The 14,091-nt window shown below is 37.6% G+C and overlaps 2 protein-coding genes across 2 annotated transcripts; one reads left to right on the top strand and one right to left on the bottom strand.

The window, feature by feature from the left end:
• The first annotated feature begins 2,419 nt into the window (after nucleotides 1-2,419).
• Nucleotides 2,420-5,320, top strand: LOC108772078 (chondroadherin). The gene is made up of 3 exons (XM_018537533.1): nucleotides 2,420-2,537; nucleotides 3,244-3,366; nucleotides 4,005-5,320. The coding sequence occupies exons 1-3, from the start codon at nucleotides 2,520-2,522 to the stop codon at nucleotides 5,067-5,069; spliced, it is 1,206 nt and encodes a 401-aa protein (XP_018393035.1). The 5' UTR covers nucleotides 2,420-2,519; the 3' UTR covers nucleotides 5,070-5,320.
• Nucleotides 5,321-10,072: 4,752 nt separating this feature from the next.
• Nucleotides 10,073-12,317, bottom strand: ND-39 (NADH:ubiquinone oxidoreductase subunit 39). The gene is made up of 7 exons (XM_018537526.1): nucleotides 12,258-12,317; nucleotides 11,865-12,073; nucleotides 11,218-11,511; nucleotides 10,965-11,131; nucleotides 10,754-10,885; nucleotides 10,480-10,669; nucleotides 10,073-10,372 (listed from the first exon to the last, which is right to left on the bottom strand). Exons 1-7 carry the CDS (start codon nucleotides 12,295-12,297, stop codon nucleotides 10,190-10,192), a joined length of 1,215 nt encoding a protein of 404 aa, XP_018393028.1. The 5' UTR covers nucleotides 12,298-12,317; the 3' UTR covers nucleotides 10,073-10,189.
• Nucleotides 12,318-14,091: the final 1,774 nt, after the last annotated feature.

Here is a 14,091-nt window from a genome sequence, read left to right as displayed (position 1 = left end):
AAAAAAAAAATGCAAAAGTACATTTTTAAATTGATTTTAAAAAAGTAACGGAAAAGTAACGAAAAGTTATTTTTCAAGTAACGGTAACTGTAACGAGTTACTTTTAAAAAGCGATAACTGTAACTGTAACTAGTTACATTTTTTACTCGGTAACGAGTAACTGTAACTAGTTACTTTTAAAAAGTAACTTTCCATTCCCTGATTTTAAGTGCATTAAATTTTAACTTAACTTAGTTACTTTTAAACGTTAACTTTTTAACTCTTTTTTTTTAAGTTAAAGAATTTTTTTGTCTCTTTTAAATATCTTAGAAAAATAATAAGATATAATAAGACTAAGGCCGGAATCCATAGTTCGAACATAGTCTAAATCTCAAGTCTTAAGATGCTAATACAGCCCTCGAAAATTGGCTTATGCGTTTATGCCTTATTACGTCATAAACCTTAGTCCGAATCTACATTAAGTGTTTTAAAGTCTTAAGTCATAAGAAATTGACTAATTACAGTCAAATATTCTTTTCGTATTCGAACTTAATGGATCAATTTCTTATGGCTTAAGATTTATTAAAAAGTAAACCTAATAATCTATATTGTAGTTATTTAATCTCATTTTAAGAAAAATTAGGACATTTTGATCTGAAAAATATTATTTTTTTCAACTTGAGATAATTCAATATTGATTTAACTTACATTAAGTTAATTTTTTATTCCTACAACTTTTAACTTAACTTTATTAATTTTTATATGCACAATAAACAATATACAATACAATACAATATACAATTAATTTCGTAAAGCCATTAAGTTTAATTTTATTCAGTTAAAAAAAATATTAACTTACCCAACCCTACTCCTCGTAGATATCGCCTAAGACAGAAATATCTTATTGTTGGCAAATACAAATATGACTTTCCACCAGAATTGCTGCAACCGATTGTGAGTCAACATTTCGTTGATAAGTTCCTAATGTCTTCACGCGATATGAAGGTATCACAGCTTTATGCAGGTAGCAATTTGCTAACAACTGTAAAATCTTCATCAAAATTCACGCTATTGCCACATATAATTTGTTGTCATAATAATCTATTGGGTAACATAATGCTATCGTATTGCCAAGGTAACTTTGATTCCGCTATCTTGCCATTAAACTGCTGGGTAATACATGTACATATATACATTGTCGCCACAATGTTGGTAGATCCGTAATCGTTGAAGACAAATGTATGGCGAGTTGCCAGCATCATAAGCAATTACAAATTTGCACGATTCTGCTGAGACACGATTGATTATCTGCGCAAATTGAGATTGAACAACTTACATGTGCAATATTATATTTATTTTTCAAACGTTTATTATTTTTAAAAAGTCTGACGAGCGAGAGAGAGAGAGAACTTTAATAATAGGAATCGTTTTATTGTAATAAAATTGTTGATCCGAACAGCGAGGGAAATAAAAGACGGTATTCGCGGTAATTGATACACATAGAATTAAGTATAAATAAGCGAAGAAGAAACGCACACAAACGATCGCGAGGAAGGATTTTCGCAAAAACAGAAATGAGACGGTAACAAATGAGGTGGGGGAGGGGGGGGGGGGGGGTTGGTGAGCTTTAATCGAATTCTCCGAGCGCATCAGGTATGTACAACGTCGAGGAAGCTCTCTAAACGACGAAGCGACTCGCGCGTGGCCCTCTCGCAGCGCGCAGTTTCGGATTCTCGACAGAGAGGGATCGCGGGGGTACAGCGCGACGGAGAGAAAGATGCGGGGAAAAGAGGGTAGGCGAAAGGGACGGGACACAGGGAGAAAACACAGTTACGTCCCGCTAATAAGCCTCATTCCTCGATACGCGCGCGGGGAGAATAATTATGGGCTTGCGCAGTGCGCTCGAGTCTTCGGACGACGGCAGGTGGGGAGGGGAGGGGGGGGGCGGCCGAGTTGTCGAGAGGGTGAACCGAGGAGAAATAAAGCCCCGAGCCCAGCCGGCGAATGCGGCCGCGCGCGCGGATGCTGAAATCTCGCTCCGCCCGCTCGTCGTCGTCGTCGTCGTCCTCCTCGCTCAAGTCGCTGTTCACCACCTCGTCGTCTACCTTGTCGTCGCGGTCCCGCGTCGAACCGTCACCGTCGCGAAACCGTCCGCGGGGCAGAGAGAGGGGAAGGCGAGAGCGAACCGTACGCGGATTCTCGCGCGGGCAGATACGCACGTGCGTGCGTGCGTGCTCGCGGGTGTGCGTGCGCGAGGGGGTGCGTGTGTGTTCTCGCGCGTGGGCATTCCGGGGGTGGAAGAGAAAAAACGCCTCGGCGGCCGCTGGTGCGTTGTAGTGTTATACGCGTCGTGTGACACTCTCCGTCGGCGATGCTCTCGTTTCGTCCTTAGACATATATATATATATATAGAGAGAGAGAGAGACACACATATATATATATATACACACACACACACTCACGCATCTCGCCTACATCGCCTCGCGTGACGTTCTCACCCCGGATATGCCGAGGCATGCGCCGTAAAAATCCCGGGATTGATGTATCGCAGGGCGCAGGTACGCAGCCCGGCATGCGGTTGCGGTGCATACGCACCGCGTTTCATGCGTTTGCATGCGTTGTCTCGATCGGCCTACGATCCGGCATTGCTGACGTGATGCTCGAATAAATAAATGTTAGGTTGGTGCGCGAGTATCTTATTTTCATTCGGACTCTATATTGAAAAGCCGAAAAGAGAGATTGACAAATGTCTTTTTAAATAATGAAAAAAGAGTACATTCTCAAATCATTGTCACAATTTTGCCCCAATTTCACTTCAACGTCTATTTCATATTTGGCAAATTATACGCGCACTGATCTAATAACCAACCTTTCTAAATACGATTTGATTTAAAAATGCTCAATAAATACTTTTCTTGTTGCCTTTTTAAATTTTTCCTCTTTTTCTTGAAACGATTACAATTATTAAAAATATTTATCTATATTTATTTTCATTTGTTCCTTTAATTATTCTGGTTCTTATTTTCTCAGAGATTATTTTTTCTATTTTCTTACGCCCAATTTCTTCACTTTCATAAATTACGGATAACTCATGAGATATCTCGTAGATAAAGTTATCTAGAAGTGAAAACATTCGATATTAGAGAGATACGAATCTCTCGTTGGATTTAAAAACGGTTGCACATATTCAGCATGTGAATGAATGTACAGGATATTTTTTCACATACTTAATACATATATAATGCGCGTATTTTCATTTCTCAGATCTGCACTTACTATCTGCTATGCATAGCAGCAGTGAACTTGACGTATACCTCCGACCTGGAGATTACGACGACGAGAAGCCGGGATTGTCCACCAGAATGTATTTGCCTTTCTCCAAAACAGGTAGAAAGCAACATCTCTCGTAACACGCTTTTTAATTTCGCTCGAACACGCGCGGTTCTCCCCCTCTAATATTTCATAATCATTTACGAGAGCCGAAAAGGGAGAGAGAAAAAAAATTTCAAGCGAAACCGTGTATTCATTATTTTTCGGAAATTCTCGCAGGTTTTAAAGGGATAACGTTCGAGGTCTTTAAACCCGAGGAAATAAAATATCCAATCGGTTAAAATGACATTTTGAAAATGTTGTTACACTGTAAAAAATAAAGTGTTAATTTTAACTCAGAGACGCAAAAATGTTAATTTTAACATTTTTGCGCGTCTCAGAAAATCCACTCAACGCCTTTGAGTTAAAATTGACACTTTATTTTTTACAGTGTAATCTCAGCTTTTGTTGTAAACGTCACAATATAGGCAGTGTATGTAGGTATAACTGTAAGGCCGGAATCAGACTATACGCATTGAAAATTGAGATTGGAAAGATTGAAAGATTGAATTTTGGCTAATGAAAATAATAGGTGAAAATTTCAATTTTCGATCTTCGATCTCAATTTTCAATGCGTAGTCTGATTCCGACCGAACGATTTCCATATTTGCGCGCGTGTCCTCTGTGAAAGGAAACACGGCTGAATTCTGTTGCAGGTACTCTGCAATACAGGTGGCCTCGAGGACATCCCGGCGCAGCAGCTACCGGAGAGCGTCGAGGAGCTGTCGCTGACGAAGAACAACTTCCCGGTGATAAAGGGTGACGCGTTCGCGGGTCTCCGGGTGCTGCGTAAGCTCACCCTGGACGGCAACAACATCTCCTCCATCCGACCGTTCGCGTTTCGCGGCTTGAATCGGTTGCGCGACCTGTCGATCCAGCACACCCCGCTGCCGTGCATCGAGAAGTTCTCGTTCGCCGCGCTGCAGAACGTCTCGGTGTTGGTGCTGGCGAACAACAAGATTCGCTACGTCGAGGGCTACTCGTTCGCCGGCACGTCGAACGTGAACGTGATCCTGTTGAGCAACAATCCCCTGCTGACGATTCGCAGCCACGCGTTCGCCGGCCTCACCAATGTCAACAACCTCATCTTCCCGTCCGGCATCCGCACGATCGAGCAGGACGCCTTCGACGGTCTCCAGCACGTCGGCCAGCTCAAGCTCAGTTACATGGATCTGTTCGGGCTGCAGGCCTATACCTTCCGCGGCCTCTCGCACGTGCACTCGATCCACATCCAAGAGAGCGACCTCGGCGTGGTGCAGAGGAACGCGTTCACCGGCCTCGTTCACGTCGGTAATCTCAACATGCTCAACAACAAAATCGACCTGATCGAACGTTTGTACCTGAGTCGCAAGAACTACATCAACGTCCTGCGTTTCCACGGTAATCACGTGCTGGAGGCACCGCGCCACGCCAAGGACGTCGTACTCGAGGTGAACACAGTCACCGCGGTCGACAATCATTTCCCCTGTGATTGTCAGGCGCACAATGTCCTCGAGAGCGACTTCGCCCGCGGTAACAGCGTCGAGTTTCAACGCCGCAACTATTGCATCTCGCCGTTCGAGTACAACGGCAAGCCCATGAACGTCGTCGACTTCGACCTCGTCGCGCGATGCCACGATAACGTGGTCCAGGACAATCTCGGCTCAGGCGTCGTCGAGATGTCCCGTTTCTCAGCACTGCTATTAATCGTCTTCCTGTTCTCGACAAACTTCTTCCGATGAGCGTACTTGCAACTCCTCTTCCGTTTTCCTTTTTCTATTAATTATCATTCCGCAATTTTCATACTCAAAGCGACGATCATTTATACGCACCTACGGCTTATCGGTCGAGAGAGAGAGAGAGAGGTCTTCCTTCTGCAGCGGAGTCTTCATAGTTCGGTAAAGTTGACGAGGCGAGAAGGCGTTTCGTGCGAATAATTACATTAGGGGAAGGCCGGGTGGTATCGGGGATGTTTTAGGTTTTTTTCGAGATTTCGGGCAAAAATCAATTGTAATATATATTATCACACTCTTCTTATCGTACTTTTTTTTAAAAGTGAAAGCAGTTGAATTTTGTACATTCTTAAACGTTATTATTGGGAGTACAAATTAGTTCGGTCCGTTTTCCAAAAGATGATCGCCTCCAAAGACGAGTTATTGGGAAAAAGTAGTAGCCAGCGATGGGCAACGCTTTAATTAATCCGTTCATTCATTTTGCTTCGAAATAAATGCATTTTTGAATACAATAAACGGGCCAAACTAATTTCAGAGTTGCCACAAGTCAGGGAAATCAGGGAAGTCTTCTTAAACGTTATTATTGGGAGTACAAATTAGTTCGGTCCGTTTTCCAAAAGATGATCGCCTCCGAAGACGAGTCATTGGGAAAAAGTAGTAGCCAGCGATGGACAATGCTTTAATTAATCCGTTCGTTCATTTTGCTTCGAAATAAATGCATTTTTGAATACAAAAAACGGACCAAACTAATTTCAGGGTTGCCACAAGTCAGGGAAATCAGGGAAGTCCAGGAAAAGTCAGGGATTTAGCACACTTGTCAGGGAAAATAAAATAGCTGTAAATAAATTTATATTACTTTGTGCTTCTATGATTGATTTGAACTACCTTTTTTTTTTTGAAATTTGTTTCCTGAAGAAAATGTCTATGTTACATCTATGTTACATTGCTGGATCAACAGGATATTTAACATTTTCCGTATTACGATAAAAAATACAAGAGACATTGCAAAATGTGTATTATTCAAAGTCAGGAAAAATCTCAAAATTTTATCAGTAAATCAGGGAAATGTCTGGAAATTACGATTAAAAATTGGTGGCAACCCTGAATTTGTACACCTAATATATTTTCTTGTTTTTGTAAATTAGTGAGTGGTGTCGGAAATATTTTACAGAAATGTTTAAAAAAAAAAACATGTTCGATAAGTGGCCACCTATTATTTGTGCATGACTATCTCCTGCCTCGCGCTTCAACATCTATTCATCTATTTCCCACTTTTGGAACAGAATGTTGTTTAAACGTTTCTCTTATTGTTCACTTTCTTAGTTCCTATTTACTGAACGGCTAATGTCATGTTTTCTTCTTCCTGTTTTTCTGATATCTTCCCTATAGAGCAGATCAGCCGTCAAAAGCCAATGGCTGTCTGATACCGCCCGCCATCTCATTGTTCGATATCACCCGAATAATGCGCAACGAAGAAAGCTTTAAAACAAGAAAGATTTAAAACCAACAGTTTAAAGAATAACAGGTGCTGTTTATATATATATATATTGGTGAACCAAAAACGAAATTCGACTTACATTTAATGCAACGTGACTGGTTGGTAAAGTAACTCCGTGACAGCTACTCAACAAATTGCACGATAGTTCATAAACGTTACCTCTATTCTCCAGTATGGAGAGAACTCTTCTGACTCTCGCATGCACTTGGCAATGACTTGACAAATGCTGCCACACACGTCTACAACTTAAAAAATCCTTGTTCAATGCTACTCGATCTTCCCCTGGGTATATTATTGTTGTAGAGTATCATCGTATTGATCTTCTACGATCTGATATAAAAGAAATTCGCATTAAAAAAAAAAAAGGAAAGAGGAGTCTCGTGATTCGAAATAATTGACAAGCCGCAAACTTTAACTAGATCTTTATAAAGTTGTAATTAATAAATGAAATTTTCATTATACCGAGATGTGTAAAAAACCTTCAGATTAAATATATAAAAATCTAATTTTAGACTTTCAACATTGTCGATTAATTGCTTTAACATTTAAAAAGTATAAATCCAATCCTAAAGAATTGTTTGGCTGGTTTTCTGGCTTATTAAAAGATGTTCTTTTGAATTTTTTAAAAGAAAATTCTATTTTTTTTCCGAATTAACTACAGCTCGAGTACAAATTGGTCTCGAAACTGTAAAGGACAGAAAGATTTATTAGTTTTTACCTTTAATTCAGTGTTTCAATAAGTGATACATCAATATTCCATTGCAAAAAAAGTCCCATCCAGAGAGAATAAGAGCTCTTTGTATAGGTTGTTGTACGATGTGATATTTCCCATCGTTAATCGAGAAAAATACCATTGAAAGGATGTGAATACAGATAACCAAAAAAAAGATAGCAATAAAGGAGCAGCTTCTGTCACCGTAACATTTGTACCCGTAATTATTATTCTCGATAATATTGAATCGAGATGTATGGACATTCGCGGACGTAACGAGAGATTTATTCACGCGAAAAGCCACCGTTACGGCTGCACGAGAGCGGGGAAAAAAGCGCGGCTAGTCATTAATGCCAAATGAATACATATCCTCTCGCACATATGAAAGTGAACAAACGTGATCCTCACATATCGAGAAGATCGATTTATCTAGCGTTGAAAAGATTTCTTTGTTCTTTGATCTTTTGGTAGTAATTTAAGCCGAGTATATATATATATACATATATATTATACAGTTCTATTATGTACATTCATCTATTGTATTTGAAATATTGACATGTAAGTTATTATTTATTCGTTATTGTACAAGAGAATTTTATACTGTTGTTTATACCGTTATTGTCGCGCATGCGACTTATTGTTAGTTCGAGCTTTCTTCTTTATTATCATCTGTGTTTTTTATGCATTTGATGCTAAATGCAGTTTCATCCTACAGTGGCACAAATGCATGCTTCTTTTTAAATTAAAATCCAGAAATGCGCGTTTAGCTCTGCGTAACAAATAGCAGGCCTATATATATGCATTCCTTTCGTACTTTCTTTCGCAATCAATCGAGACAATGAATTCTGCGAATTCATGATCGTGCGTAGCGTCGTGAGAAATAAAACATTATACAAGCTTTAACTATGGCTGGCATACTGGACCAGCGCTGTCGCATTCACTTCGAATTTTCTGTGAATACGCCGTACGTTTTTTAGAGACATTGAATAGGAAAAGCAAAAATATAAATTTATTGAATTTACGGAATTTATCTGCCAAGATAAATAAGAAGAGGGCCTCTGATCTTTTTTTACACACATATCTATATATACATCGTTATTTAAATATTAGTTACTAACGAAATTTCGCATTATGATATATCTTGACACAAAGATATAATAATATTGAAGAAGCTAGGGATATATGAATATATAATTTTGGAGAGCGAGAGTCTTATCTCTAATTAAATAGGTCCACTACAAATTTTACTTCCGGGTCCAGGAATCCGAGCTATGCGCCTCTGTACGTTCACACCTGCTTTACGATCCCATTAGTGTAGACCGAGGGATCATTTAAATAATTCGGAAATGAGATGAAAGTATCTAGCGGTTAAGTAATCACATATTAATTGCGTTGATGCGCAAGATCATCGGAGAGGAATTGATATACCAAAATTCCTCCTGTTTGGAATATCACGCGATTTAAAAGGAATTGGCAAGAGATTTGTCGTAGAAATCTATCTTTAGTTTCATTGAAAAACTAATATCAATTTCAAAATAATTTTGAAGTGATCCGTAGATGAAAATAGATTTTATAAAAACAAAATAATGACATATTTAAAAAAAAAAAAAAAGAGATGAAACAAAATCTTTTATTGTTCCAAATTAGTTCAATATAAACTTAAGGAACACAAAGTTATGTAAACGTTTTCTATATAACTGCAATGACACTAGATTGTGCTCTTTAGGTACTTTTTGCCAAGACCTTTTAATCCGTTTATAAGAACGCAACGTATTTCGAGACGAAAGTGGATAACAGTGTATCACATGCTCAACACATTTTAGACGAATAATTACTATATGAAAATGTTTTTTTTACGCTTGTACGCGTATAAAAGTCAATCGTAATATCAACGAGACAAGGATTTCCATTACTGTGGAGTTCTTTCGTGACATTGCGATGTCGATCTCGTGAGCGTTATCTTAGAAACTGCTTGTCGTTCTACACATTAGAAACCGTATGCAAAAGTTTATTTTTATCGAGACCGGTAAAACTGACGCATTAATTAGACAAGGTACTGACTACCTAAAAAGCCACGATATATGAAATGCTTCTGAGTTACATTTGGTACTGCGAAGTCGTGCATATACAGTGTTTGTATAAAACAAATATTTATTGTGCCAACGTTTTCTATTCACTTGATATTACTAAGTCAGGTAAACACCTGAGAGTACGAAGAACGAAAAAAGAAAGTATGAAGTAGGAAATTTAAACAATATATACAACAGAACATTTTGTTGTTTAGCATAATCAAGTTTGTGAAAAAAAATATTGCTTCATAGATAAAATACATTGGCGGCCAGAGGCTATATATGAACTGAATCAGAGTTACAAGATAATGCTATATTATGCTTACAATTGAAAAAAAAAAAATAAAAACACAATATAAAGCGTGTTTCGCTGCCATTCGTAATGGAAGATTTGCTTGGCCTTCGGTCAGCATAATAACCGAGGACCAACCTAGCTTATATTTTTTACCAATGTTTGAAATAGCGTTTAAAATAGACACGATTATTAAAAACTGTAATCTTTCATTGTAGTTAGACTGCCCCGTCATGTAATAAATGGAATAAAACATTAATATAGTCTTATATAATTTTCCCACAAGTATTACACAATTTTCAAATGTCTTTGAAGACTCCATGGGAAACAATTTCTTTACCATTACTGTTATATGATAAAAGATTCAATAAATTAATTCATATTCACTTAAAACTTACAGAACTCGTGGAATATAAATGTTTAAACAATTCAATAGGTATATTTGTGAGACCGCGATATTTAATTTACAACATACTCCTTACAGCAAGTATTAACAGTAAGAGTACATATTTCATTTTCTATATATATTATAATAATCTAGCATATTATTAGAAAGAATTAATGAATTGGAACTGTTGGTGGATCCGGAACAGGATCGAACTCGCCAACACTCTCCATATATTGTACATCCTTACAATGCGGTTTCAACTCCCAGTGTACTCGTGATTCCATTGTCGTTAGCGTAACGCCAAGATCTTCTAGAGTTGGCAATTTATTTGATACTGCATCAGATATAGCTTCCTGCAAAACGCAAAATGTCAAGTTTAATAATATTACTATTCAATTTATTATGTAACTCTCACTTTATTAAAGTTTGCGCGTTCTCTTATAGGAAAATTAAAACGTACCCTTTCCAAATATTCCCACTGCAAATGTCCGAGTGGATACGCAGGAGATATGTATTCGTTCAAAATAACTTTAAGCTGGAAAAGTGGAGCGTATTTCAAGTTTATTCGTCTGTAGCCATCTTCGACTGGATCGCGTATCCGTATTCGATGGAACCAATCAAGTAATTCAGATAGTTTATAACGTTTCGGTCTACGCAAACAAAATATTCACATGTTGCGAAAACGATCGTGATATAATGATAAACTTGTACAAGTGTACTGTACTCGTTCATACCCAACAAACTGGTAAGTTTTGCCAGCTGTGTTTTTAGGATCTCTTGCAATAGCTCTAATACCAGCAGCAATATCGTATACAGCTATTGGCTGTTTTTCTGTTTTTTCACCCTTTTCCCATAACGGTACACCCCTACGAACAAATTATATTGTCAATGATCATAAAAGTATAACTTTAATACGTTAGAGAATTTATTACGGTGCAAAATTACTTGAAATGGTGTCTCCACATGCCGGAATACATATTTAAATATCGATCCTCTTGACCCCATATATCTGACGGCCGAATAATTGTAGCTTCAGGAAACTCTTCTCGCACTGCACACTCGCCTTCCCATTTTGAACGAAGAAATTTAGAACCACCTTTCAATACATGTGACTTAATACAGAAATATTAATAAGTATAAAATTACAAATTGGTGTTATATAAATTAATATAAAATAGGAATGTGATTTAAAACCTACCTCAAACTCGTCGCCCACATTTAATGCAGACACATGGATAAAATGCTGAACATTAGCTTCCTTGCATAATCTAGCAAGTCTCCTGGCTCCCTCAACATGCACCTCATGAAAAGAGAAGTTCTTAGTTTCCCAATCTCGTCCAATTAGATTGACAACAACATTGGAGTACTTGATACATTTTCTTATCGATTCGTTGTCACGCAAGTGAAACGGATGAAACAAGACTTGTCCTAAATCTCCGGAGAGCTTCAGAGGCATGCAATCATACATATCACCTCTATACGGTATTATTAACTGCAAATCAAACATGACAATCAATCGAACAGCTGATTATATTATATTTCAGTTATATTATTATATTGCAATTAAAATTGCTGTTACTATAGAAATAGTTATTGTCTGCTTTCTTTCGATTCGTTGTCACGCAAGTGAAACGGATGAAACAAGACTTGTCCTAAATCTCCGGAGAGCTTCAGAGGCATGCAATCATACATATCACCTCTATACGGTATTATTAACTGCAAATCAAACATGACAATCAATCGAACAGCTGATTATATTATATTTCAGTTATATTATTATATTGCAATTGAAATTGCTGTTACTATAGAAATAGCTATTGTCTGCTTTCTTTATTCCATATGTACCTGAGTACCAATCTTGCCAAGGCGATTGCACACATAGCGTCCAACAAATCCATTTGCACCAAACAGAGTGCATACTATCCCATTGAAGGAACTACGACCACCTGTGCCTCTCTTCAAAGAAGCTGTAGTGGGCTTTTTGATGATTTCTGGTTGTGATGAGTAATGATTTGTCTGAACCGCAATAGTTGCGATGCATGTTGTCTGCTTTCCTAAAATATACACAAAAACAAATATAACATAAACTCTGTTTGGTTATATAATTACGAAATATTATCTGCCATACATTGTGAATGTAAAAGAATTATAGGCAATTTTATGTAAAATGTTTGTGCATTTCGATTTTGAGAAAGAAGCCGAATATTACAAAAGATACAAAAAATGTGACAATCTTACTTGCTGCTTGTAGAGTGTACCTCGGAATCAAGGCGGCCATCTTTTTTGGCCATTCATATGGACTGTGCATTCTACGAATACTTGAGGAGTCTCTAGCGGATTTTGTCACAGAATTTGATGCGAAGTCAACTGACAAGAGTTAGACTAACACTCTAACATTAAAATTTTTCTTTCAACAAATTGCTTTATTGAAATAAACCAAGTGATTTAAATCTGCTCAACACAGAATAAATTATGCATTATAAAAATTAACTCATCTTTTAATTCATATTTCATAGTCATCTGTTTATCTTTCCTTTTTATTACTTTTTGTGAAAACGAAAAGTATGTACAATAAATACTTTAAAATTTTAATTGTCTTGTTAAATAATATTTAATAATATTAATTAAACAAAATGATGTTGATTACATATATTTTAATGATGTTTCTCGACTTATAATTCATTTGCATCTCGTGAAATTTCCAAATATCGTAATATTGATTGGTATCATATTGATGATTATATTGATATATAATATATATTATATTTATATTATTTTATTTTCGTTTCTTTTTTCGACTTATTAATTCATTTACATCTCGTCAAATCTCCAAATATCGTATTGATTGGTATCATATTGATAATTATATTGTTGAGTTAACAGAAATCTCAACAGATCAACACACATTAAAGAATAATATTTCTGTGAGAGGTACATGACTAAAAATCAGATGAAACCAGATTCAAATCTTGCAGACCTTACAGGTTATGAAAAATACACGTCTATTTTATTGTAGAAGGCACATACTCAGTAAGCGAATTGACCAATCACAGTTGAGAACGTGAGCGACGGGGCCTACGGTCTAAACTGCGATTGGTCAATTCGCTCACTGGGTGCATCCAGAAGCACAACTGCTCATTGAGCGCTCAGTGAGCTCTTGTATCTGTTTGGTTTATATTTTTAGATCTAATGGAATATGCCAATTAGGTAAAAAAGCTCATTGAGCGCTTAGTGAGCGGTCATGCTTCTGGATGCACCTACTGATTACGTTTACGGACGTACGTTTTTCTATGTGTCAATGGGCCTAGCGTTTTCTCTTGGCTGCATTATTGGCCAACAGTGCAATACTCAGCAGTGACCCCTTTTAAGCTTTGTGTCTACGATACTAGAAATCGGTTCGAGATCTCGGATGAAGGAAAAATTGACCAATTACAATGATCATGTGACCAAATTGTTCAAATGTGATTAGTTAATTCTTTCTTCATCCGAGATCTTGGACCGATTTCTAGCATCGTGGACACAAGGCTTTTTAGGATAACGTCCCATGCAGCGGTTCGTGCGTAAGCGGATCAGCGCATAGTCAATCACAGAATCGTTCTGTTAGATCTGTTTACAAATTTCCCAAGTAAATCTAACAGGATTAAAGCGGGGAGCACAGACTTTTACATAACGCATAAACCATATACATAAAGAATTTGATTGGTCCATTGACTCATGCATAAGAAAATGGGTGCTCCTAGTGGCGGCCGGTAGAAGCTTCGCTAGTCAGACACCTTAGGGTGCAGTCACATGAAGTCAGAAATAACGGAACGGAACAGTAACGGAACATTGATAGAAAAGAGATAGAACAATCTTATTTCTTTTCTATCAATGTTCCGTTCTCATTCCGTTCCGTTATTTCTTTCTCCATCGGGACGCACCCTTAAGGTGCTTTTTCATGCGCAGCACGCTGCAGCAGCAATTCGTTACTATTGGTTAAGAATTTTATGTAAGCTAGATGACGCACTTCCGGCGCAAAATACATTTTGCCGCAGTTCGTTGAAGTTGAACCGAACGAACAGCAAGCAGCAAG

The sequence above is a fragment of the Cyphomyrmex costatus genome, unplaced genomic scaffold (assembly GCF_001594065.2).
Source record: "Cyphomyrmex costatus isolate MS0001 unplaced genomic scaffold, Ccosl1.0 scaffold176, whole genome shotgun sequence".
Classification (NCBI taxonomy): Eukaryota; Metazoa; Arthropoda; class Insecta; order Hymenoptera; family Formicidae; genus Cyphomyrmex; species Cyphomyrmex costatus.
Note: the sequence above shows the minus strand (reverse complement) of the source record. Positions and strands in the feature narration are given on the sequence as shown.